Source organism: Haliaeetus albicilla, chromosome 10 (assembly GCF_947461875.1).
Source record: "Haliaeetus albicilla chromosome 10, bHalAlb1.1, whole genome shotgun sequence".
NCBI classification, from domain to species: Eukaryota; Metazoa; Chordata; class Aves; order Accipitriformes; family Accipitridae; genus Haliaeetus; species Haliaeetus albicilla.
In genome coordinates this window covers 25,768,558-25,791,373 of record NC_091492.1, presented here as the reverse complement: position 1 = coordinate 25,791,373, position 22,816 = coordinate 25,768,558, and the positions used below count along the sequence as shown (strand labels likewise).

The following is a 22,816-nucleotide window of genomic DNA, read 5'->3' as shown; positions in this document are numbered from 1 at the left end:
GGGCTGCCCTGGAGCTGGAGGGGCCAGAGCCGCCACCTTGCCCGCACTGCCTGCCGCTTGCTCTTTGCCCAGCCAGCCCCCCTCAGCGCCCTGCTCTCCGCACCCCTTGCCTTGCCCTCTCTGCACACAGAGGGCACGCAAGCCCTCCCCGAGAGCCTGTGCAAGGCCTGGCTCTGCGCGTCTGGGCCACGGGGCTCCTTCCTCCTCCCTCCGCCACTCAGCCCGCCCTGGCCCTCCAAGCCTGCTGCCAGCACGCCCATGGCCAGCGGTGCTCTCCTGGCCACGGAGTCCCCACGCCAGCCCCTGCCAGAGGAGGCAGAGAGCTGCAGGCACCCACCTACCCTGTTCCTGAGCAGAGCGAGGCAGGAGCGGCGGATGCCAGCGCTTGCCGAGGGCAGCGCTTTTATGCCGGGCTGGCGAGTGCGGGGAGGAGCTGGCCGCGCTGGGGGCACGTGGCCCGCAGCGGCCGAGCCCCTGCCTCCTCCCTGCGTGGCATGGGGCTGCTTTGCTGATGCTGTTTCCTCTCCAGCCCCAACCTGCTCTATCAGCCCCTGCAATTACCCCGCTTGGATGCTTGCCAGCTGCCACCTAATGGGCCGAATGAGCCCAGCTGTCTTTTCATTATCTCGGTGTGTAAGAGGGCATGCAGCGTGACAAAGGCTGACTGCGAGCGCCCTGCGTGCCATAGCACTTGCCCAAGGGCTTGGTCTCGGGGCGGCCCCTTGCTTTCTTTGCAGAGCCGCAGGGAAGACCAGGGTCCTGGTGCTGGCCAGGAAGGCGGCCTTGCAAAGGCCTCCCGCATGCCAGTGACCGCATGACGTGCGCCGTGTGGCTATTATCCGCAGAGGCGCGAGGTTACGAAATGCCAAATCAAAGGCACTCCTCTCGGGCACTGCCTGCTCAGCACGATGCATCACTCAGCAGCCCAAAGGAGCCGGTCTCCATCCACCTGAAGGTGTTAGCCATCGACCTCTGCAATTCTGGGGGAGAAAAACCCCTCGCGCTCTTCCCTGAGGTGCGTGGTGCAAGGAGCACAGACCCCACCTGGGCCCACATGGCACAGGCTCGTGCCAGCCCTCCCCCAGCCCCTCGCAAGTGTCCCGGGAGCCCCATTGCTGGGGGACGGTGCTGGGCCGGGGCTGCCCTTGGGGTGCTGGGGAGATGGGAACTCTGCCTGGTGGCATGACCGCAGCAGCCCCCGGCTGGCTCGGCCCCGCCGGCGCTCGCGGTGTCTCTCCTCCCAGCAGAGCCTGGCTGCGGGCACAGGGCAGACGTGTCTTCCCCGGGCAGAGCACGAGGCAGGCAGCGGGGAGCTGCGGAAGCACAGCCCTCTCCCGCTGCGCGCAGACCCCGGCAGGGAGATGCCTGCTATCATTTAGCCCTCGAACCAGAAAGGGGAGGAAAGCCTCGGAAGTGGCAGGTGCTGGCCTGGCGAGGGGATGCTGACTCAGGGAGGGGCAGGAGCTGGACAGCCCCATCATCACTGGCAGGAGGGAGTGCCGCCTCTGCAGACTGGCCCAGGTGGTGCTGAGCAATGGCGGGGCTGCTATAAAAGCTCTGCCTCTGCCAGGCTCCCCCAAGCGCTGCTCTGGCCACCTTTGCCTCTGGGAACAGGGTAAGTCTGTGAGCGTTTCTCCTCCCGGCCCCCTGCTCCGGCCCCGGCCCCTCCGCCTCGGGCGCTCGCCTCTGCTGCTCTCTTGCAACCTCTGCCTTCTTGCAGAGCACCGTCCGATCCTGCGCAAAGATGTCTTGCTACGACCTGTGCCCACCGAAAACCGGCGTCGCCGTCCCCCAGCCCATCGCCGAGAGCTGCAACGAGCTGTGCGCCCGGCAGTGCCCCGACTCGACGGCCTTCATCCAGCCGCCCCCCGTCGTCGTCACCTTCCCCGGCCCCATCCTCAGCTCCTTCCCCCAGCAAGCCGTGGTGGGCTCCTCCGGAGCACCCGCCTTTGGGGGCAACCTGGGGCTGGGAGGCCTCTACGGCGCCGGCGCCACCCTGGGCTCGGGGGGCCTCTGCACCTTTGGCAGACCCTACGCTTCTCCCGCCTGCAGCCCTTGTGCCTTGCCCCGCTACAGCAAGAAGCTGTGGGACACCTGTGGGCCCTGCTAGACCCAGCTCAGCCCCAGGCGCTGCCCCCAGCCCAAACGCCAACACCCCCACCCAAGCAGGGCTGAGCTGGCGGGCACGGGGCACTGAGGAGACCTGAGCATCGCCAGCCCCAGCCAACGCCTGGGCAGCCGGCAGTGCCACCCACCCTCAGCCCTTCCCTGCCCTCTTCTCCTGCCCTCTGCTCTCCTCCCCTCCCCTCCCCTCTCGTCCCAGCTGTCGGATGGGGCAGGAGGTGGACCCGAAAGGCCCTGCGAGGCTGATGGGCCAAGTCCTCGGGATCTGGGATGCCGCGCCAAGGGGGCATCTGGAGCGAGAAGCGATGCCCTGGGGAAGATCCCTCTGCTTCCCCCAACACGTGGCAACCGGCCTCTCTGGGTCCTGCCCACCGTCTCTCTGACAGTCTCTCCTGCTCCTCTGGGCACAATAAAGCTTTCCTGCATTCAAGTCATGTCTCCCTCCCTCCATGTCCCATGTTGGGAAGACCCCGGCAGCCGTGGGAGGGCAAGTAGTGGTCCTCGGATGCCTGGGCAAGGGGAGGGTGGGTGGTGTTGGGAGAGGGAGGATGCAGGCAGCAGGCAGAGGAGAGAGAGCCTTTTGGTGGGCCTTGCAGGAGCTGGGGAAAGGGCAGAAGGCAGGACAGGCGCTGGCAGTGCTCCCTTGCCCGGTCTTCTCAGCCCGGGAGCGGCGGCAGCAGCTCCGCCAGGTCCCGCTGCTCCGCAGAAGCAGGGCAGCATCTCCGGGCGTCTGCACAGAGGAGGCTGGAGGAGAGCCAGTGTTAAACCCCGTGCCTGGGAAATGGCCGTCGATTGCTGGAGAGCAGCTTGTCAGGAAAGGCCCTGGGGGTGCTGGTGGACGCCAAGCTGAGCATGAGCCGGCAACGTGCGTTGGGGCAGAGGCAGCCGGCGGTGTCCTGGGCTGCATGCGGAGGAGGTGGAGGGAGGGGATCCTTGGCCTCCACTCAGCACTGGCGAGGCCACCCCTGGGCTGCTGTGTCCAGTGCTGGGCTCCCCAGCACGGGAGAGATGTGGGGCTACAGGAGAGAGTCCAGCAAAGTGCCGCACACAGCTGCCGAAGGGACAGGGAGCACGTGTCCTCTGGGGAGAGCCTCAGAGAGATGGGACTGTTCCTCTTGGTGCTGAGGAGGCTCGGGGTGGGGTGGGGGGAGCGTCTCATCAATGTGCACCCCTGGCTGAAGGGAAGGCATCAGGAAGATGGAGCCAGGCTCTTTTCAGAGGTGTCCAGTGCCAGGACAAGAGACAATGGGCACCAGCTGAAAGACGGGAGGCTCCGCCTCAACATCCCAAAGCCCTTTTTCCACTGTGAGGGTGAACGAGCCCTGGCACAAGTTGGCCCGGGAGGTTGTGGAGTCTGCGTCCTTGGAGACGTGCAAAAGCCGTGTGGCCACGGCGCTGGGCAGCCGGCTCGGGGTGACCCTGCTTGAGGGGGCAGCATGACAAGATGCCCTGCAAAGGCTCCTGCCACAAGAGCCAGGCTGTGTTTTCTGTGATCTGGCGTCTGCGGCAGAGAACCGAGGAGCACGGCGTGTGTTGGTCTGTGCTGGGGATGGGGAAGTGGAAGGGGAAAGGGAAGGTGAAGGAGGAGAGGGAAGGGGAGAGTGGAGTGGAAGGGGAAGGGAAATAGGATGAGGAAGGGGAAGGGGGAGTAGAAAAAGAAGGGAAGAGGAAGGGAAAGGAGGAGGAGAAGAGGCACGGGAAGGGGAGGGAGAAGCGGTGGGGAAAGAGGAAAGGGAGGGAGAAGGGGAAGGAGAAGAAGAAGGGGGAGAAGCGAAAAGAAAGTAGCAAAAGGGTACAAAGAAGAGGAAAGGGCACTGGACGTTGTTAGGGAAGAGGAAGGGAATGGGAAGCCTCCCGTTTCCTTTTTCTCCCAGGGCCTCAAGCTGAGCCAAGGAGGCACAAAGGTCTGGAGCTGCGGCAGGAATTGCTCCTGGCTGGCTCCCATCCCCTGGGGCAGCCGTGCTCACGCGCAGGGAGGCTGGAGGCCTGCAAACACCCCAGGGCTGCATGTCGTGCAGGCAGGGGAGCCACCTGCGTTCAGGCAGGGCCCTTGGAGCTCAGCCGCGGGACCGTGTGTGGGGGGTCTCCCAAAAGGCAGCTCAGCCGGGCTCTGCTGGGGCTGAGCCTGCCCTGGCCCGGCTGGAGGGGGACACGTGCAGGGCGAGGGAGCCCTGCAGCCCACGCTAGGCCTTGAAAGGAAAGGCAGAGAGGCAGGTGTTGGATGCAGGCTTGCTTTATTGCAGTGCAGGAAAGCACCCACTGCAGAAAGACACACAAGGCAGAGGCAGGCAGGTTGTCACCCCGGGCTTCAAGAGAGGTGTTCCTTCAGGCTTCTCCCAGGCGGTGGCTGTTGTGGAGACAAGCAAGTGCCCTGTGGGACGATGGTGGAGTTGCACCATGCACCTGGGCATGGGCAGGAGCAAGGAGGAGAGGCAAGATGGAGAGAGGGGACGGAGGGGAGAAAGGAGAGGAGGTGTGAGGCTGAGGAGGCCCAGGGTCTCTGGGGGCTCTGGGGCTGGGTCTAGCAGGGCCCACAGGTGTCCCACAGCTTCTTGCTGTAGCGGGGCAAGGCACAAGGGCTGCAGGCGGGAGAAGCGTAGGGTCTGCCAAAGGTGCAGAGGCCCCCCGAGCCCAGGGTGGCGCCGGCGCCGTAGAGGCCTCCCAGCCCCAGGTTGCCCCCAAAGGCGGGTGCTCCGGAGGAGCCCACCACGGCTTGCTGGGGGAAGGAGCTGAGGATGGGGCCGGGGAAGGTGACGACGACGGGGGGCGGCTGGATGAAGGCCGTCGAGTCGGGGCACTGCCGGGCGCACAGCTCGTTGCAGCTCTCGGCGATGGGCTGGGGGACGGCGACGCCGGTTTTTGGTGGGCACAGGTCGTAGCAAGACATCTTTGTGCGAGAGAGCTGAGCCTGAAACACGCGGGACCCAAGGACAGGTGTCATGAGCGAGGAGGAGATCCCGTGGCCGAGCAGTGCCCTGTTCCCAGGGCTGCCCTGGAGCTGGAGGGGCCAGAGCCGCCACCTTGCCCGCACTGCCTGCCGCTTGCTCTTTGCCCAGCCAGCCCCCCTCAGCGCCCTGCTCTCCGCACCCCTTGCCTTGCCCTCTCTGCACGCAGAGGGCACGCAAGCCCTCCCCGAGAGCCTGTGCAAGGCCTGGCTCTGCGCGTCTGGGCCACGGGGCTCCTTCCTCCTCCCTCCGCCACTCAGCCCGCCCTGGCCCTCCAAGCCTGCTGCCAGCACGCCCATGGCCAGCGGTGCTCTCCTGGCCACGGAGTCCCCACGCCAGCCCCTGCCAGAGGAGGCAGAGAGCTGCAGGCACCCACCTACCCTGTTCCTGAGCAGAGCGAGGCAGGAGCGGCGGATGCCAGCGCTTGCCGAGGGCAGCGCTTTTATGCCGGGCTGGCGAGTGCGGGGAGGAGCTGGCCGCGCTGGGGGCACGTGGCCCGCAGCGGCCGAGCCCCTGCCTCCTCCCTGCGTGGCATGGGGCTGCTTTGCTGATGCTGTTTCCTCTCCAGCCCCAACCTGCTCTATCAGCCCCTGCAATTACCCCGCTTGGATGCTTGCCAGCTGCCACCTAATGGGCCGAATGAGCCCAGCTGTCTTTTCATTATCTCGGTGTGTAAGAGGGCATGCAGCGTGACAAAGGCTGACTGCGAGCGCCCTGCGTGCCATAGCACTTGCCCAAGGGCTTGGTCTCGGGGCGGCCCCTTGCTTTCTTTGCAGAGCCGCAGGGAAGACCAGGGTCCTGGTGCTGGCCAGGAAGGCGGCCTTGCAAAGGCCTCCCGCATGCCAGTGACCGCATGACGTGCGCCGTGTGGCTATTATCCGCAGAGGCGCGAGGTTACGAAATGCCAAATCAAAGGCACTCCTCTCGGGCACTGCCTGCTCAGCACGATGCATCACTCAGCAGCCCAAAGGAGCCGGTCTCCATCCACCTGAAGGTGTTAGCCATCGACCTCTGCAATTCTGGGGGAGAAAAACCCCTCGCGCTCTTCCCTGAGGTGCGTGGTGCAAGGAGCACAGACCCCACCTGGGCCCACATGGCACAGGCTCGTGCCAGCCCTCCCCCAGCCCCTCGCAAGTGTCCCGGGAGCCCCATTGCTGGGGGACGGTGCTGGGCCGGGGCTGCCCTTGGGGTGCTGGGGAGATGGGAACTCTGCCTGGTGGCATGACCGCAGCAGCCCCCGGCTGGCTCGGCCCCGCCGGCGCTCGCGGTGTCTCTCCTCCCAGCAGAGCCTGGCTGCGGGCACAGGGCAGACGTGTCTTCCCCGGGCAGAGCACGAGGCAGGCAGCGGGGAGCTGCGGAAGCACAGCCCTCTCCCGCTGCGCGCAGACCCCGGCAGGGAGATGCCTGCTATCATTTAGCCCTCGAACCAGAAAGGGGAGGAAAGCCTCGGAAGTGGCAGGTGCTGGCCTGGCGAGGGGATGCTGACTCAGGGAGGGGCAGGAGCTGGACAGCCCCATCATCACTGGCAGGAGGGAGTGCCGCCTCTGCAGACTGGCCCAGGTGGTGCTGAGCAATGGCGGGGCTGCTATAAAAGCTCTGCCTCTGCCAGGCTCCCCCAAGCGCTGCTCTGGCCACCTTTGCCTCTGGGAACAGGGTAAGTCTGTGAGCGTTTCTCCTCCCGGCCCCCTGCTCCGGCCCCGGCCCCTCCGCCTCGGGCGCTCGCCTCTGCTGCTCTCTTGCAACCTCTGCCTTCTTGCAGAGCACCGTCCGATCCTGCGCAAAGATGTCTTGCTACGACCTGTGCCCACCGAAAACCGGCGTCGCCGTCCCCCAGCCCATCGCCGAGAGCTGCAACGAGCTGTGCGCCCGGCAGTGCCCCGACTCGACGGCCTTCATCCAGCCGCCCCCCGTCGTCGTCACCTTCCCCGGCCCCATCCTCAGCTCCTTCCCCCAGCAAGCCGTGGTGGGCTCCTCCGGAGCACCCGCCTTTGGGGGCAACCTGGGGCTGGGAGGCCTCTACGGCGCCGGCGCCACCCTGGGCTCGGGGGGCCTCTGCACCTTTGGCAGACCCTACGCTTCTCCCGCCTGCAGCCCTTGTGCCTTGCCCCGCTACAGCAAGAAGCTGTGGGACACCTGTGGGCCCTGCTAGACCCAGCTCAGCCCCAGGCGCTGCCCCCAGCCCAAACGCCAACACCCCCACCCAAGCAGGGCTGAGCTGGCGGGCACGGGGCACTGAGGAGACCTGAGCATCGCCAGCCCCAGCCAACGCCTGGGCAGCCGGCAGTGCCACCCACCCTCAGCCCTTCCCTGCCCTCTTCTCCTGCCCTCTGCTCTCCTCCCCTCCCCTCCCCTCTCGTCCCAGCTGTCGGATGGGGCAGGAGGTGGACCCGAAAGGCCCTGCGAGGCTGATGGGCCAAGTCCTCGGGATCTGGGATGCCGCGCCAAGGGGGCATCTGGAGCGAGAAGCGATGCCCTGGGGAAGATCCCTCTGCTTCCCCCAACACGTGGCAACCGGCCTCTCTGGGTCCTGCCCACCGTCTCTCTGACAGTCTCTCCTGCTCCTCTGGGCACAATAAAGCTTTCCTGCATTCAAGTCATGTCTCCCTCCCTCCATGTCCCATGTTGGGAAGACCCCGGCAGCCGTGGGAGGGCAAGTAGTGGTCCTCGGATGCCTGGGCAAGGGGAGGGTGGGTGGTGTTGGGAGAGGGAGGATGCAGGCAGCAGGCAGAGGAGAGAGAGCCTTTTGGTGGGCCTTGCAGGAGCTGGGGAAAGGGCAGAAGGCAGGACAGGCGCTGGCAGTGCTCCCTTGCCCGGTCTTCTCAGCCCGGGAGCGGCGGCAGCAGCTCCGCCAGGTCCCGCTGCTCCGCAGAAGCAGGGCAGCATCTCCGGGCGTCTGCACAGAGGAGGCTGGAGGAGAGCCAGTGTTAAACCCCGTGCCTGGGAAATGGCCGTCGATTGCTGGAGAGCAGCTTGTCAGGAAAGGCCCTGGGGGTGCTGGTGGACGCCAAGCTGAGCATGAGCCGGCAACGTGCGTTGGGGCAGAGGCAGCCGGCGGTGTCCTGGGCTGCATGCGGAGGAGGTGGAGGGAGGGGATCCTTGGCCTCCACTCAGCACTGGCGAGGCCACCCCTGGGCTGCTGTGTCCAGTGCTGGGCTCCCCAGCACGGGAGAGATGTGGGGCTACAGGAGAGAGTCCAGCAAAGTGCCGCACACAGCTGCCGAAGGGACAGGGAGCACGTGTCCTCTGGGGAGAGCCTCAGAGAGATGGGACTGTTCCTCTTGGTGCTGAGGAGGCTCGGGGTGGGGTGGGGGGAGCGTCTCATCAATGTGCACCCCTGGCTGAAGGGAAGGCATCAGGAAGATGGAGCCAGGCTCTTTTCAGAGGTGTCCAGTGCCAGGACAAGAGACAATGGGCACCAGCTGAAAGACGGGAGGCTCCGCCTCAACATCCCAAAGCCCTTTTTCCACTGTGAGGGTGAACGAGCCCTGGCACAAGTTGGCCCGGGAGGTTGTGGAGTCTGCGTCCTTGGAGACGTGCAAAAGCCGTGTGGCCACGGCGCTGGGCAGCCGGCTCGGGGTGACCCTGCTTGAGGGGGCAGCATGACAAGATGCCCTGCAAAGGCTCCTGCCACAAGAGCCAGGCTGTGTTTTCTGTGATCTGGCGTCTGCGGCAGAGAACCGAGGAGCACGGCGTGTGTTGGTCTGTGCTGGGGATGGGGAAGTGGAAGGGGAAAGGGAAGGTGAAGGAGGAGAGGGAAGGGGAGAGTGGAGTGGAAGGGGAAGGGAAATAGGATGAGGAAGGGGAAGGGGGAGTAGAAAAAGAAGGGAAGAGGAAGGGAAAGGAGGAGGAGAAGAGGCACGGGAAGGGGAGGGAGAAGCGGTGGGGAAAGAGGAAAGGGAGGGAGAAGGGAAGGAGAAGAAGAAGGGGGAGAAGCGAAAAGAAAGTAGCAAAAGGGTACAAAGAAGAGGAAAGGGCACTGGACGTTGTTAGGGAAGAGGAAGGGAATGGGAAGCCTCCCGTTTCCTTTTTCTCCCAGGGCCTCAAGCTGAGCCAAGGAGGCACAAAGGTCTGGAGCTGCGGCAGGAATTGCTCCTGGCTGGCTCCCATCCCCTGGGGCAGCCGTGCTCACGCGCAGGGAGGCTGGAGGCCTGCAAACACCCCAGGGCTGCATGTCGTGCAGGCAGGGGAGCCACCTGCGTTCAGGCAGGGCCCCTTGGAGCTCAGCCGCGGGACCGTGTGTGGGGGGTCTCCCAAAAGGCAGCTCAGCCGGGCTCTGCTGGGGCTGAGCCTGCCCTGGCCCGGCTGGAGGGGGACACGTGCAGGGCGAGGGAGCCCTGCAGCCCACGCTAGGCCTTGAAAGGAAAGGCAGAGAGGCAGGTGTTGGATGCAGGCTTGCTTTATTGCAGTGCAGGAAAGCACCCACTGCAGAAAGACACACAAGGCAGAGGCAGGCAGGTTGTCACCCCGGGCTTCAAGAGAGGTGTTCCTTCAGGCTTCTCCCAGGCGGTGGCTGTTGTGGAGACAAGCAAGTGCCCTGTGGGACGATGGTGGAGTTGCACCATGCACCTGGGCATGGGCAGGAGCAAGGAGGAGAGGCAAGATGGAGAGAGGGGACGGAGGGGAGAAAGGAGAGGAGGTGTGAGGCTGAGGAGGCCCCAGGGTCTCTGGGGGCTCTGGGGCTGGGTCTAGCAGGGCCCCACAGGTGTCCCACAGCTTCTTGCTGTAGCGGGGCAAGGCACAAGGGCTGCAGGCGGGAGAAGCGTAGGGTCTGCCAAAGGTGCAGAGGCCCCCCGAGCCCAGGGTGGCGCCGGCGCCGTAGAGGCCTCCCAGCCCCAGGTTGCCCCCAAAGGCGGGTGCTCCGGAGGAGCCCACCACGGCTTGCTGGGGGAAGGAGCTGAGGATGGGGCCGGGGAAGGTGACGACGACGGGGGGCGGCTGGATGAAGGCCGTCGAGTCGGGGCACTGCCGGGCGCACAGCTCGTTGCAGCTCTCGGCGATGGGCTGGGGGACGGCGACGCCGGTTTTCGGTGGGCACAGGTCGTAGCAAGACATCTTTGTGCGAGAGAGCTGAGCCTGAAACACGCGGGACCCAAGGACAGGTGTCATGAGCGAGGAGGAGATCCCGTGGCCGAGCAGTGCCCTGTTCCCAGGGCTGCCCTGGAGCTGGAGGGGCCAGAGCCGCCACCTTGCCCGCACTGCCTGCCGCTTGCTCTTTGCCCAGCCAGCCCCCCTCAGCGCCCTGCTCTCCGCACCCCTTGCCTTGCCCTCTCTGCACGCAGAGGGCACGCAAGCCCTCCCCGAGAGCCTGTGCAAGGCCTGGCTCTGCGCGTCTGGGCCACGGGGCTCCTTCCTCCTCCCTCCGCCACTCAGCCCGCCCTGGCCCTCCAAGCCTGCTGCCAGCACGCCCATGGCCAGCGGTGCTCTCCTGGCCACGGAGTCCCCACGCCAGCCCCTGCCAGAGGAGGCAGAGAGCTGCAGGCACCCACCTACCCTGTTCCTGAGCAGAGCGAGGCAGGAGCGGCGGATGCCAGCGCTTGCCGAGGGCAGCGCTTTTATGCCGGGCTGGCGAGTGCGGGGAGGAGCTGGCCGCGCTGGGGGCACGTGGCCCGCAGCGGCCGAGCCCCTGCCTCCTCCCTGCGTGGCATGGGCTGCTTTGCTGATGCTGTTTCCTCTCCAGCCCCAACCTGCTCTATCAGCCCCTGCAATTACCCCGCTTGGATGCTTGCCAGCTGCCACCTAATGGGCCGAATGAGCCCAGCTGTCTTTTCATTATCTCGGTGTGTAAGAGGGCATGCAGCGTGACAAAGGCTGACTGCGAGCGCCCTGCGTGCCATAGCACTTGCCCAAGGGCTTGGTCTCGGGGCGGCCCCTTGCTTTCTTTGCAGAGCCGCAGGGAAGACCAGGGTCCTGGTGCTGGCCAGGAAGGCGGCCTTGCAAAGGCCTCCCGCATGCCAGTGACCGCATGACGTGCGCCGTGTGGCTATTATCCGCAGAGGCGCGAGGTTACGAAATGCCAAATCAAAGGCACTCCTCTCGGGCACTGCCTGCTCAGCACGATGCATCACTCAGCAGCCCAAAGGAGCCGGTCTCCATCCACCTGAAGGTGTTAGCCATCGACCTCTGCAATTCTGGGGGGAGAAAAACCCCTCGCGCTCTTCCCTGAGGTGCGTGGTGCAAGGAGCACAGACCCCACCTGGGCCCCACATGGCACAGGCTCGTGCCAGCCCTCCCCCAGCCCCTCGCAAGTGTCCCGGGAGCCCCATTGCTGGGGGACGGTGCTGGGCCGGGGCTGCCCTTGGGGTGCTGGGGAGATGGGAACTCTGCCTGGTGGCATGACCGCAGCAGCCCCCCGGCTGGCTCGGCCCCGCCGGCGCTCGCGGTGTCTCTCCTCCCAGCAGAGCCTGGCTGCGGGCACAGGGCAGACGTGTCTTCCCCGGGCAGAGCACGAGGCAGGCAGCGGGGAGCTGCGGAAGCACAGCCCTCTCCCGCTGCGCGCAGACCCCGGCAGGGAGATGCCTGCTATCATTTAGCCCTCGAACCAGAAAGGGGAGGAAAGCCTCGGAAGTGGCAGGTGCTGGCCTGGCGAGGGGATGCTGACTCAGGGAGGGGCAGGAGCTGGACAGCCCCATCATCACTGGCAGGAGGGAGTGCCGCCTCTGCAGACTGGCCCAGGTGGTGCTGAGCAATGGCGGGGCTGCTATAAAAGCTCTGCCTCTGCCAGGCTCCCCCAAGCGCTGCTCTGGCCACCTTTGCCTCTGGGAACAGGGTAAGTCTGTGAGCGTTTCTCCTCCCGGCCCCCTGCTCCGGCCCCGGCCCCTCCGCCTCGGGCGCTCGCCTCTGCTGCTCTCTTGCAACCTCTGCCTTCTTGCAGAGCACCGTCCGATCCTGCGCAAAGATGTCTTGCTACGACCTGTGCCCACCGAAAACCGGCGTCGCCGTCCCCCAGCCCATCGCCGAGAGCTGCAACGAGCTGTGCGCCCGGCAGTGCCCCGACTCGACGGCCTTCATCCAGCCGCCCCCCCGTCGTCGTCACCTTCCCCGGCCCCATCCTCAGCTCCTTCCCCCAGCAAGCCGTGGTGGGCTCCTCCGGAGCACCCGCCTTTGGGGGCAACCTGGGGCTGGGAGGCCTCTACGGCGCCGGCGCCACCCTGGGCTCGGGGGGCCTCTGCACCTTTGGCAGACCCTACGCTTCTCCCGCCTGCAGCCCTTGTGCCTTGCCCCGCTACAGCAAGAAGCTGTGGGACACCTGTGGGCCCTGCTAGACCCAGCTCAGCCCCAGGCGCTGCCCCCAGCCCAAACGCCAACACCCCCACCCAAGCAGGGCTGAGCTGGCGGGCACGGGGCACTGAGGAGACCTGAGCATCGCCAGCCCCAGCCAACGCCTGGGCAGCCGGCAGTGCCACCCACCCTCAGCCCTTCCCTGCCCTCTTCTCCTGCCCTCTGCTCTCCTCCCCTCCCCTCCCCTCTCGTCCCAGCTGTCGGATGGGGCAGGAGGTGGACCCGAAAGGCCCTGCGAGGCTGATGGGCCAAGTCCTCGGGATCTGGGATGCCGCGCCAAGGGGGCATCTGGAGCGAGAAGCGATGCCCTGGGGAAGATCCCTCTGCTTCCCCCAACACGTGGCAACCGGCCTCTCTGGGTCCTGCCCACCGTCTCTCTGACAGTCTCTCCTGCTCCTCTGGGCACAATAAAGCTTTCCTGCATTCAAGTCATGTCTCCCTCCCTCCATGTCCCATGTTGGGAAGACCCCGGCAGCCGTGGGAGGGCAAGTAGTGGTCCTCGGATGCCTGGGCAAGGGGAGGGTGGGTGGTGTTGGGAGAGGGAGGATGCAGGCAGCAGGCAGAGGAGAGAGAGCCTTTTGGTGGGCCTTGCAGGAGCTGGGGAAAGGGCAGAAGGCAGGACAGGCGCTGGCAGTGCTCCCTTGCCCGGTCTTCTCAGCCCGGGAGCGGCGGCAGCAGCTCCGCCAGGTCCCGCTGCTCCGCAGAAGCAGGGCAGCATCTCCGGGCGTCTGCACAGAGGAGGCTGGAGGAGAGCCAGTGTTAAACCCCGTGCCTGGGAAATGGCCGTCGATTGCTGGAGAGCAGCTTGTCAGGAAAGGCCCTGGGGGTGCTGGTGGACGCCAAGCTGAGCATGAGCCGGCAACGTGCGTTGGGGCAGAGGCAGCCGGCGGTGTCCTGGGCTGCATGCGGAGGAGGTGGAGGGAGGGGATCCTTGGCCTCCACTCAGCACTGGCGAGGCCACCCCTGGGCTGCTGTGTCCAGTGCTGGGCTCCCCAGCACGGGAGAGATGTGGGGCTACAGGAGAGAGTCCAGCAAAGTGCCGCACACAGCTGCCGAAGGGACAGGGAGCACGTGTCCTCTGGGGAGAGCCTCAGAGAGATGGGACTGTTCCTCTTGGTGCTGAGGAGGCTCGGGGTGGGGTGGGGGGAGCGTCTCATCAATGTGCACCCCTGGCTGAAGGGAAGGCATCAGGAAGATGGAGCCAGGCTCTTTTCAGAGGTGTCCAGTGCCAGGACAAGAGACAATGGGCACCAGCTGAAAGACGGGAGGCTCCGCCTCAACATCCCAAAGCCCTTTTTCCACTGTGAGGGTGAACGAGCCCTGGCACAAGTTGGCCCGGGAGGTTGTGGAGTCTGCGTCCTTGGAGACGTGCAAAAGCCGTGTGGCCACGGCGCTGGGCAGCCGGCTCGGGGTGACCCTGCTTGAGGGGGCAGCATGACAAGATGCCCTGCAAAGGCTCCTGCCACAAGAGCCAGGCTGTGTTTTCTGTGATCTGGCGTCTGCGGCAGAGAACCGAGGAGCACGGCGTGTGTTGGTCTGTGCTGGGGATGGGGAAGTGGAAGGGGAAAGGGAAGGTGAAGGAGGAGAGGGAAGGGGAGAGTGGAGTGGAAGGGGAAGGGAAATAGGATGAGGAAGGGGAAGGGGGAGTAGAAAAAGAAGGGAAGAGGAAGGGAAAGGAGGAGGAGAAGAGGCACGGGAAGGGGAGGGAGAAGCGGTGGGGAAAGAGGAAAGGGAGGGAGAAGGGAAGGAGAAGAAGAAGGGGGAGAAGCGAAAAGAAAGTAGCAAAAGGGTACAAAGAAGAGGAAAGGGCACTGGACGTTGTTAGGGAAGAGGAAGGGAATGGGAAGCCTCCCGTTTCCTTTTTCTCCCAGGGCCTCAAGCTGAGCCAAGGAGGCACAAAGGTCTGGAGCTGCGGCAGGAATTGCTCCTGGCTGGCTCCCATCCCCTGGGGCAGCCGTGCTCACGCGCAGGGAGGCTGGAGGCCTGCAAACACCCCAGGGCTGCATGTCGTGCAGGCAGGGGAGCCACCTGCGTTCAGGCAGGGCCCTTGGAGCTCAGCCGCGGGACCGTGTGTGGGGGGTCTCCCAAAAGGCAGCTCAGCCGGGCTCTGCTGGGGCTGAGCCTGCCCTGGCCCGGCTGGAGGGGGACACGTGCAGGGCGAGGGAGCCCTGCAGCCCACGCTAGGCCTTGAAAGGAAAGGCAGAGAGGCAGGTGTTGGATGCAGGCTTGCTTTATTGCAGTGCAGGAAAGCACCCACTGCAGAAAGACACACAAGGCAGAGGCAGGCAGGTTGTCACCCCGGGCTTCAAGAGAGGTGTTCCTTCAGGCTTCTCCCAGGCGGTGGCTGTTGTGGAGACAAGCAAGTGCCCTGTGGGACGATGGTGGAGTTGCACCATGCACCTGGGCATGGGCAGGAGCAAGGAGGAGAGGCAAGATGGAGAGAGGGACGGAGGGGAGAAAGGAGAGGAGGTGTGAGGCTGAGGAGGCCCAGGGTCTCTGGGGGCTCTGGGGCTGGGTCTAGCAGGGCCCACAGGTGTCCCACAGCTTCTTGCTGTAGCGGGGCAAGGCACAAGGGCTGCAGGCGGGAGAAGCGTAGGGTCTGCCAAAGGTGCAGAGGCCCCCCGAGCCCAGGGTGGCGCCGGCGCCGTAGAGGCCTCCAGCCCCAGGTTGCCCCCAAAGGCGGGTGCTCCGGAGGAGCCCACCACGGCTTTTGCTGGGGGAAGGAGCTGAGGATGGGGCCGGGGAAGGTGACGACGACGGGGGGCGGCTGGATGAAGGCCGTCGAGTCGGGGCACTGCCGGGCGCACAGCTCGTTGCAGCTCTCGGCGATGGGCTGGGGGACGGCGACGCCGGTTTTCGGTGGGCACAGGTCGTAGCAAGACATCTTTGTGCGAGAGAGCTGAGCCTGAAACACGCGGGACCCAAGGACAGGTGTCATGAGCGAGGAGGAGATCCCGTGGCCGAGCAGTGCCCTGTTCCCAGGGCTGCCCTGGAGCTGGAGGGGCCAGAGCCGCCACCTTGCCCGCACTGCCTGCCGCTTGCTCTTTGCCCAGCCAGCCCCCCTCAGCGCCCTGCTCTCCGCACCCCTTGCCTTGCCCTCTCTGCACGCAGAGGGCACGCAAGCCCTCCCCGAGAGCCTGTGCAAGGCCTGGCTCTGCGCGTCTGGGCCACGGGGCTCCTTCCTCCTCCCTCCGCCACTCAGCCCGCCCTGGCCCTCCAAGCCTGCTGCCAGCACGCCCATGGCCAGCGGTGCTCTCCTGGCCACGGAGTCCCCACGCCAGCCCCTGCCAGAGGAGGCAGAGAGCTGCAGGCACCCACCTACCCTGTTCCTGAGCAGAGCGAGGCAGGAGCGGCGGATGCCAGCGCTTGCCGAGGGCAGCGCTTTTATGCCGGGCTGGCGAGTGCGGGGAGGAGCTGGCCGCGCTGGGGGCACGTGGCCCGCAGCGGCCGAGCCCCTGCCTCCTCCCTGCGTGGCATGGGGCTGCTTTGCTGATGCTGTTTCCTCTCCAGCCCCAACCTGCTCTATCAGCCCCTGCAATTACCCCGCTTGGATGCTTGCCAGCTGCCACCTAATGGGCCGAATGAGCCAGCTGTCTTTTCATTATCTCGGTGTGTAAGAGGGCATGCAGCGTGACAAAGGCTGACTGCGAGCGCCCTGCGTGCCATAGCACTTGCCCAAGGGCTTGGTCTCGGGGCGGCCCCTTGCTTTCTTTGCAGAGCCGCAGGGAAGACCAGGGTCCTGGTGCTGGCCAGGAAGGCGGCCTTGCAAAGGCCTCCCGCATGCCAGTGACCGCATGACGTGCGCCGTGTGGCTATTATCCGCAGAGGCGCGAGGTTACGAAATGCCAAATCAAAGGCACTCCTCTCGGGCACTGCCTGCTCAGCACGATGCATCACTCAGCAGCCCAAAGGAGCCGGTCTCCATCCACCTGAAGGTGTTAGCCATCGACCTCTGCAATTCTGGGGAGAAAAACCCCTCGCGCTCTTCCCTGAGGTGCGTGGTGCAAGGAGCACAGACCCCACCTGGGCCCACATGGCACAGGCTCGTGCCAGCCCTCCCCCAGCCCCTCGCAAGTGTCCCGGGAGCCCCATTGCTGGGGGACGGTGCTGGGCCGGGGCTGCCCTTGGGGTGCTGGGGAGATGGGAACTCTGCCTGGTGGCATGACCGCAGCAGCCCCCGGCTGGCTCGGCCCGCCGGCGCTCGCGGTGTCTCTCCTCCCAGCAGAGCCTGGCTGCGGGCACAGGGCAGACGTGTCTTCCCCGGGCAGAGCACGAGGCAGGCAGCGGGGAGCTGCGGAAGCACAGCCCTCTCCCGCTGCGCGCAGACCCCGGCAGGGAGATGCCTGCTATCATTTAGCCCTCGAACCAGAAAGGGGAGGAAAGCCTCGGAAGTGGCAGGTGCTGGCCTGGCGAGGGGATGCTGACTCAGGGAGGGGCAGGAGCTGGACAGCCCCATCATCACTGGCAGGAGGGAGTGCCGCCTCTGCAGACTGGCCCAGGTGGTGCTGAGCAATGGCGGGGCTGCTATAAAAGCTCTGCCTCTGCCAGGCTCCCCCAAGCGCTGCTCTGGCCACCTTTGCCTCTGGGAACAGGGTAAGTCTGTGAGCGTTTCTCCTCCCGGCCCCCTGCTCCGGCCCCGGCCCCTCCGCCTCGGGCGCTCGCCTCTGCTGCTCTCTTGCAACCTCTGCCTTCTTGCAGAGCACCGTCCGATCCTGCGCAAAGATGTCTTGCTACGACCTGTGCCCACCGAAAACCGGCGTCGCCGTCCCCCAGCCCATCGCCGAGAGCTGCAACGAGCTGTGCGCCCGGCAGTGCCCCGACTCGACGGCCTTCATCCAGCCGCCCCCCGTCGTCGTCACCTTCCCCGGCCCCATCCTCAGCTCCTTCCCCCAGCAAGCCGTGGTGGGCTCCTCCGGAGCACCCGCCTTTGGGGGCAACCTGGGGCTGGGAGGCCTCTACGGCGCCGGCGCCACCCTGGGCTCGGGGGGCCTCTGCACCTTTGGCAGACCCTACGCTTCTCCCGCCTGCAGCCCTTGTGCCTTGCCCCGCTACAGCAAGAAGCTGTGGGACACCTGTGGGCCCTGCTAGACCCAGCTCAGCCCCAGGCGCTGCCCCCAGCCCAAACGCCAACACCCCCACCCAAGCAGGGCTGAGCTGGCGGGCACGGGGCACTGAGGAGACCTGAGCATCGCCAGCCCCAGCCAACGCCTGGGCAGCCGGCAGTGCCACCCACCCTCAGCCCTTCCCTGCCCTCTTCTCCTGCCCTCTGCTCTCCTCCCCTCCCCTCCCCTCTCGTCCCAGCTGTCGGATGGGGCAGGAGGTGGACCCGAAAGGCCCTGCGAGGCTGATGGGCCAAGTCCTCGGGATCTGGGATGCCGCGCCAAGGGGGCATCTGGAGCGAGAAGCGATGCCCTGGGGAAGATCCCTCTGCTTCCCCCAACACGTGGCAACCGGCCTCTCTGGGTCCTGCCCACCGTCTCTCTGACAGTCTCTCCTGCTCCTCTGGGCACAATAAAGCTTTCCTGCATTCAAGTCATGTCTCCCTCCCTCCATGTCCCATGTTGGGAAGACCCCGGCAGCCGTGGGAGGGCAAGTAGTGGTCCTCGGATGCCTGGGCAAGGGGAGGGTGGGTGGTGTTGGGAGAGGGAGGATGCAGGCAGCAGGCAGAGGAGAGAGAGCCTTTTGGTGGGCCTTGCAGGAGCTGGGGAAAGGGCAGAAGGCAGGACAGGCGCTGGCAGTGCTCCCTTGCCCGGTCTTCTCAGCCCGGGAGCGGCGGCAGCAGCTCCGCCAGGTCCCGCTGCTCCGCAGAAGCAGGGCAGCATCTCCGGGCGTCTGCACAGAGGAGGCCGGAGGAGAGCCAGTGTTAAACCCCGTGCCTGGGAAATGGCCGTCGATTGCTGGAGAGCAGCTTGTCAGGAAAGGCCCTGGGGGTGCTGGTGGACGCCAAGCTGAGCATGAGCCGGCAACGTGCGTTGGGGCAGAGGCAGCCGGCGGTGTCCTGGGCTGCATGCGGAGGAGGTGGAGGGAGGGGATCCTTGGCCTCCACTCAGCACTGGCGAGGCCACCCCTGGGCTGCTGTGTCCAGTGCTGGGCTCCCCAGCACGGGAGAGATGTGGGGCTACAGGAGAGAGTCCAGCAAAGTGCCGCACACAGCTGCCGAAGGGACAGGGAGCACGTGTCCTCTGGGGAGAGCCTCAGAGAGATGGGACTGTTCCTCTTGGTGCTGAGGAGGCTCGGGGTGGGGTGGGGGGAGCGTCTCATCAATGTGCACCCCTGGCTGAAGGGAAGGCATCAGGAAGATGGAGCCAGGCTCTTTTCAGAGGTGTCCAGTGCCAGGACAAGAGACAATGGGCACCAGCTGAAAGACGGGAGGCTCCGCCTCAACATCCCAAAGCCCTTTTTCCACTGTGAGGGTGAACGAGCCCTGGCACAAGTTGGCCCGGGAGGTTGTGGAGTCTGCGTCCTTGGAGACGTGCAAAAGCCGTGTGGCCACGGCGCTGGGCAGCCGGCTCGGGGTGACCCTGCTTGAGGGGGCAGCATGACAAGATGCCCTGCAAAGGCTCCTGCCACAAGAGCCAGGCTGTGTTTTCTGTGATCTGGCGTCTGCGGCAGAGAACCGAGGAGCACGGCGTGTGTTGGTCTGTGCTGGGGATGGGGAAGTGGAAGGGGAAAGGGAAGGTGAAGGAGGAGAGGGAAGGGGAGAGTGGAGTGGAAGGGGAAGGGAAATAGGATGAGGAAGGGGAAGGGGGAGTAGAAAAAGAAGGGAAGAGGAAGGGAAAGGAGGAGGAGAAGAGGCACGGGAAGGGGAGGGAGAAGCGGTGGGGAAAGAGGAAAGGGAGGGAGAAGGGGAAGGAGAAGAAGAAGGGGGAGAAGCGAAAAGAAAGTAGCAAAAGGGTACAAAGAAGAGGAAAGGGCACTGGACGTTGTTAGGGAAGAGGAAGGGAATGGGAAGCCTCCCGTTTCCTTTTTCTCCCAGGGCCTCAAGCTGAGCCAAGGAGGCACAAAGGTCTGGAGCTGCGGCAGGAATTGCTCCTGGCTGGCTCCCATCCCCTGGGGCAGCCGTGCTCACGCGCAGGGAGGCTGGAGGCCTGCAAACACCCCAGGGCTGCATGTCGTGCAGGCAGGGGAGCCACCTGCGTTCAGGCAGGGCCCTTGGAGCTCAGCCGCGGGACCGTGTGTGGGGGGTCTCCCAAAAGGCAGCTCAGCCGGGCTCTGCTGGGGCTGAGCCTGCCCTGGCCCGGCTGGAGGGGGACACGTGCAGGGCGAGGGAGCCCTGCAGCCCACGCTAGGCCTTGAAAGGAAAGGCAGAGAGGCAGGTGTTGGATGCAGGCTTGCTTTATTGCAGTGCAGGAAAGCACCCACTGCAGAAAGACACACAAGGCAGAGGCAGGCAGGTTGTCACCCCGGGCTTCAAGAGAGGTGTTCCTTCAGGCTTCTCCCAGGCGGTGGCTGTTGTGGAGACAAGCAAGTGCCCTGTGGGACGATGGTGGAGTTGCACCATGCACCTGGGCATGGGCAGGAGCAAGGAGGAGAGGCAAGATGGAGAGAGGGGACGGAGGGGAGAAAGGAGAGGAGGTGTGAGGCTGAGGAGGCCCAGGGTCTCTGGGGGCTCTGGGGCTGGGTCTAGCAGGGCCCACAGGTGTCCCACAGCTTCTTGCTGTAGCGGGGCAAGGCACAAGGGCTGCAGGCGGGAGAAGCGTAGGGTCTGCCAAAGGTGCAGAGGCCCCCCGAGCCCAGGGTGGCGCCGGCGCCGTAGAGGCCTCCCAGCCCCAGGTTGCCCCCAAAGGCGGGTGCTCCGGAGGAGCCCACCACGGCTTGCTGGGGGAAGGAGCTGAGGATGGGGCCGGGGAAGGTGACGACGACGGGGGGCGGCTGGATGAAGGCCGTCGAGTCGGGGCACTGCCGGGCGCACAGCTCGTTGCAGCTCTCGGCGATGGGCTGGGGGACGGCGACGCCGGTTTTCGGTGGGCACAGGTCGTAGCAAGACATCTTTGTGCGAGAGAGCTGAGCCTGAAACACGCGGGACCCAAGGACAGGTGTCATGAGCGAGGGAGGAGATCCCGTGGCCGAGCAGTGCCCTGTTCCCAGGGCTGCCCTGGAGCTGGAGGGGCCAGAGCCGCCACCTTGCCCGCACTGCCTGCCGCTTGCTCTTTGCCCAGCCAGCCCCCCTCAGCGCCCTGCTCTCCGCACCCCTTGCCTTGCCCTCTCTGCACGCAGAGGGCACGCAAGCCCTCCCCGAGAGCCTGTGCAAGGCCTGGCTCTGCGCGTCTGGGCCACGGGGCTCCTTCCTCCTCCCTCCGCCACTCAGCCCGCCCTGGCCCTCCAAGCCTGCTGCCAGCACGCCCATGGCCAGCGGTGCTCTCCTGGCCACGGAGTCCCCACGCCAGCCCCTGCCAGAGGAGGCAGAGAGCTGCAGGCACCCACCTACCCTGTTCCTGAGCAGAGCGAGGCAGGAGCGGCGGATGCCAGCGCTTGCCGAGGGCAGCGCTTTTATGCCGGGCTGGCGAGTGCGGGGAGGAGCTGGCCGCGCTGGGGGCACGTGGCCCGCAGCGGCCGAGCCCCTGCCTCCTCCCTGCGTGGCATGGGGCTGCTTTGCTGATGCTGTTTCCTCTCCAGCCCCAACCTGCTCTATCAGCCCCTGCAATTACCCCGCTTGGATGCTTGCCAGCTGCCACCTAATGGGCCGAATGAGCCCAGCTGTCTTTTCATTATCTCGGTGTGTAAGAGGGCATGCAGCGTGACAAAGGCTGACTGCGAGCGCCCTGCGTGCCATAGCACTTGCCAAGGGCTTGGTCTCGGGCGGCCCCTTGCTTTCTTTGCAGAGCCGCAGGGAAGACCAGGGTCCTGGTGCTGGCCAGGAAGGCGGCCTTGCAAAGGCCTCCCGCATGCCAGTGACCGCATGACGTGCGCCGTGTGGCTATTATCCGCAGAGGCGCGAGGTTACGAAATGCCAAATCAAAGGCACTCCTCTCGGGCACTGCCTGCTCAGCACGATGCATCACTCAGCAGCCCAAAGGAGCCGGTCTCCATCCACCTGAAGGTGTTAGCCATCGACCTCTGCAATTCTGGGGGAGAAAAACCCCTCGCGCTCTTCCCTGAGGTGCGTGGTGCAAGGAGCACAGACCCCACCTGGGCCCACATGGCACAGGCTCGTGCCAGCCCTCCCCCAGCCCCTCGCAAGTGTCCCGGGAGCCCCATTGCTGGGGGACGGTGCTGGGCCGGGGCTGCCCTTGGGGTGCTGGGGAGATGGGAACTCTGCCTGGTGGCATGACCGCAGCAGCCCCCGGCTGGCTCGGCCCCGCCGGCGCTCGCGGTGTCTCTCCTCCCAGCAGAGCCTGGCTGCGGGCACAGGGCAGACGTGTCTTCCCCGGGCAGAGCACGAGGCAGGCAGCGGGGAGCTGCGGAAGCACAGCCCTCTCCCGCTGCGCGCAGACCCCGGCAGGGAGATGCCTGCTATCATTTAGCCCTCGAACCAGAAAGGGGAGGAAAGCCTCGGAAGTGGCAGGTGCTGGCCTGGCGAGGGGATGCTGACTCAGGGAGGGGCAGGAGCTGGACAGCCCCATCATCACTGGCAGGAGGGAGTGCCGCCTCTGCAGACTGGCCCAGGTGGTGCTGAGCAATGGCGGGGCTGCTATAAAAGCTCTGCCTCTGCCAGGGCTCCCCCAAGCGCTGCTCTGGCCACCTTTGCCTCTGGGAACAGGGTAAGTCTGTGAGCGTTTCTCTCCCGGCCCCCTGCTCCGGCCCCGGCCCCTCCGCCTCGGGCGCTCGCCTCTGCTGCTCTCTTGCAACCTCTGCCTTCTTGCAGAGCACCGTCCGATCCTGCGCAAAGATGTCTTGCTACGACCTGTGCCCACCGAAAACCGGCGTCGCCGTCCCCCAGCCATCGCCGAGAGCTGCAACGAGCTGTGCGCCCGGCAGTGCCCCGACTCGACGGCCTTCATCCAGCCGCCCCCCGTCGTCGTCACCTTCCCGGCCCCATCCTCAGCTCCTTCCCCCAGCAAGCCGTGGTGGGCTCCTCCGGAGCACCCGCCTTTGGGGGCAACCTGGGCTGGGAGGCCTCTACGGCGCCGGCGCCACCCTGGGCTCGGGGGGCCTCTGCACCTTTGGCAGACCCTACGCTTCTCCCGCCTGCAGCCCTTGTGCCTTGCCCCGCTACAGCAAGAAGCTGTGGGACACCTGTGGGCCCTGCTAGACCCAGCTCAGCCCCAGGCGCTGCCCCCAGCCCAAACGCCAACACCCCCACCCAAGCAGGGCTGAGCTGGCGGGCACGGGGCACTGAGGAGACCTGAGCATCGCCAGCCCCAGCCAACGCCTGGGCAGCCGGCAGTGCCACCCACCCTCAGCCCTTCCCTGCCCTCTTCTCCTGCCCTCTGCTCTCCTCCCCTCCCCTCCCCTCTCGTCCCAGCTGTCGGATGGGGCAGGAGGTGGACCCGAAAGGCCCTGCGAGGCTGATGGGCCAAGTCCTCGGG

At 65.9% G+C, this 22,816-nt stretch overlaps 5 protein-coding genes across 5 annotated transcripts; 3 read left to right on the top strand and 2 right to left on the bottom strand.

The window, feature by feature from the left end:
• The first annotated feature begins 99 nt into the window (after window positions 1–99).
• On the top strand, window positions 100–2,572 carry LOC138687159 (scale keratin-like). The gene has a single exon (XM_069793122.1). The coding sequence runs from the start codon at window positions 1,745–1,747 to the stop codon at window positions 2,108–2,110; it is 366 nt and encodes a 121-aa protein (XP_069649223.1). The 5' UTR covers window positions 100–1,744; the 3' UTR covers window positions 2,111–2,572.
• A 1,769-nt stretch (window positions 2,573–4,341) lies between these two features.
• LOC138687400 (scale keratin-like) lies at window positions 4,342–5,011 on the bottom strand. Its single transcript, XM_069794335.1, has one exon. It carries the CDS (start codon window positions 5,009–5,011, stop codon window positions 4,646–4,648), a length of 366 nt encoding a protein of 121 aa, XP_069650436.1. The 3' UTR covers window positions 4,342–4,645.
• A 366-nt stretch (window positions 5,012–5,377) lies between these two features.
• LOC138687401 (scale keratin-like) lies at window positions 5,378–7,680 on the top strand. The gene has a single exon (XM_069794336.1). It carries the CDS (start codon window positions 6,853–6,855, stop codon window positions 7,216–7,218), a length of 366 nt encoding a protein of 121 aa, XP_069650437.1. The 5' UTR covers window positions 5,378–6,852; the 3' UTR covers window positions 7,219–7,680.
• A 9,176-nt stretch (window positions 7,681–16,856) lies between these two features.
• On the top strand, window positions 16,857–17,897 carry LOC138687157 (scale keratin-like). Its single transcript, XM_069793120.1, has one exon. It carries the CDS (start codon window positions 17,070–17,072, stop codon window positions 17,433–17,435), a length of 366 nt encoding a protein of 121 aa, XP_069649221.1. The 5' UTR covers window positions 16,857–17,069; the 3' UTR covers window positions 17,436–17,897.
• Window positions 17,898–19,666: 1,769 nt separating this feature from the next.
• On the bottom strand, window positions 19,667–20,336 carry LOC138687156 (scale keratin-like). The gene has a single exon (XM_069793119.1). The coding sequence runs from the start codon at window positions 20,334–20,336 to the stop codon at window positions 19,971–19,973; it is 366 nt and encodes a 121-aa protein (XP_069649220.1). The 3' UTR covers window positions 19,667–19,970.
• Window positions 20,337–22,816: the final 2,480 nt, after the last annotated feature.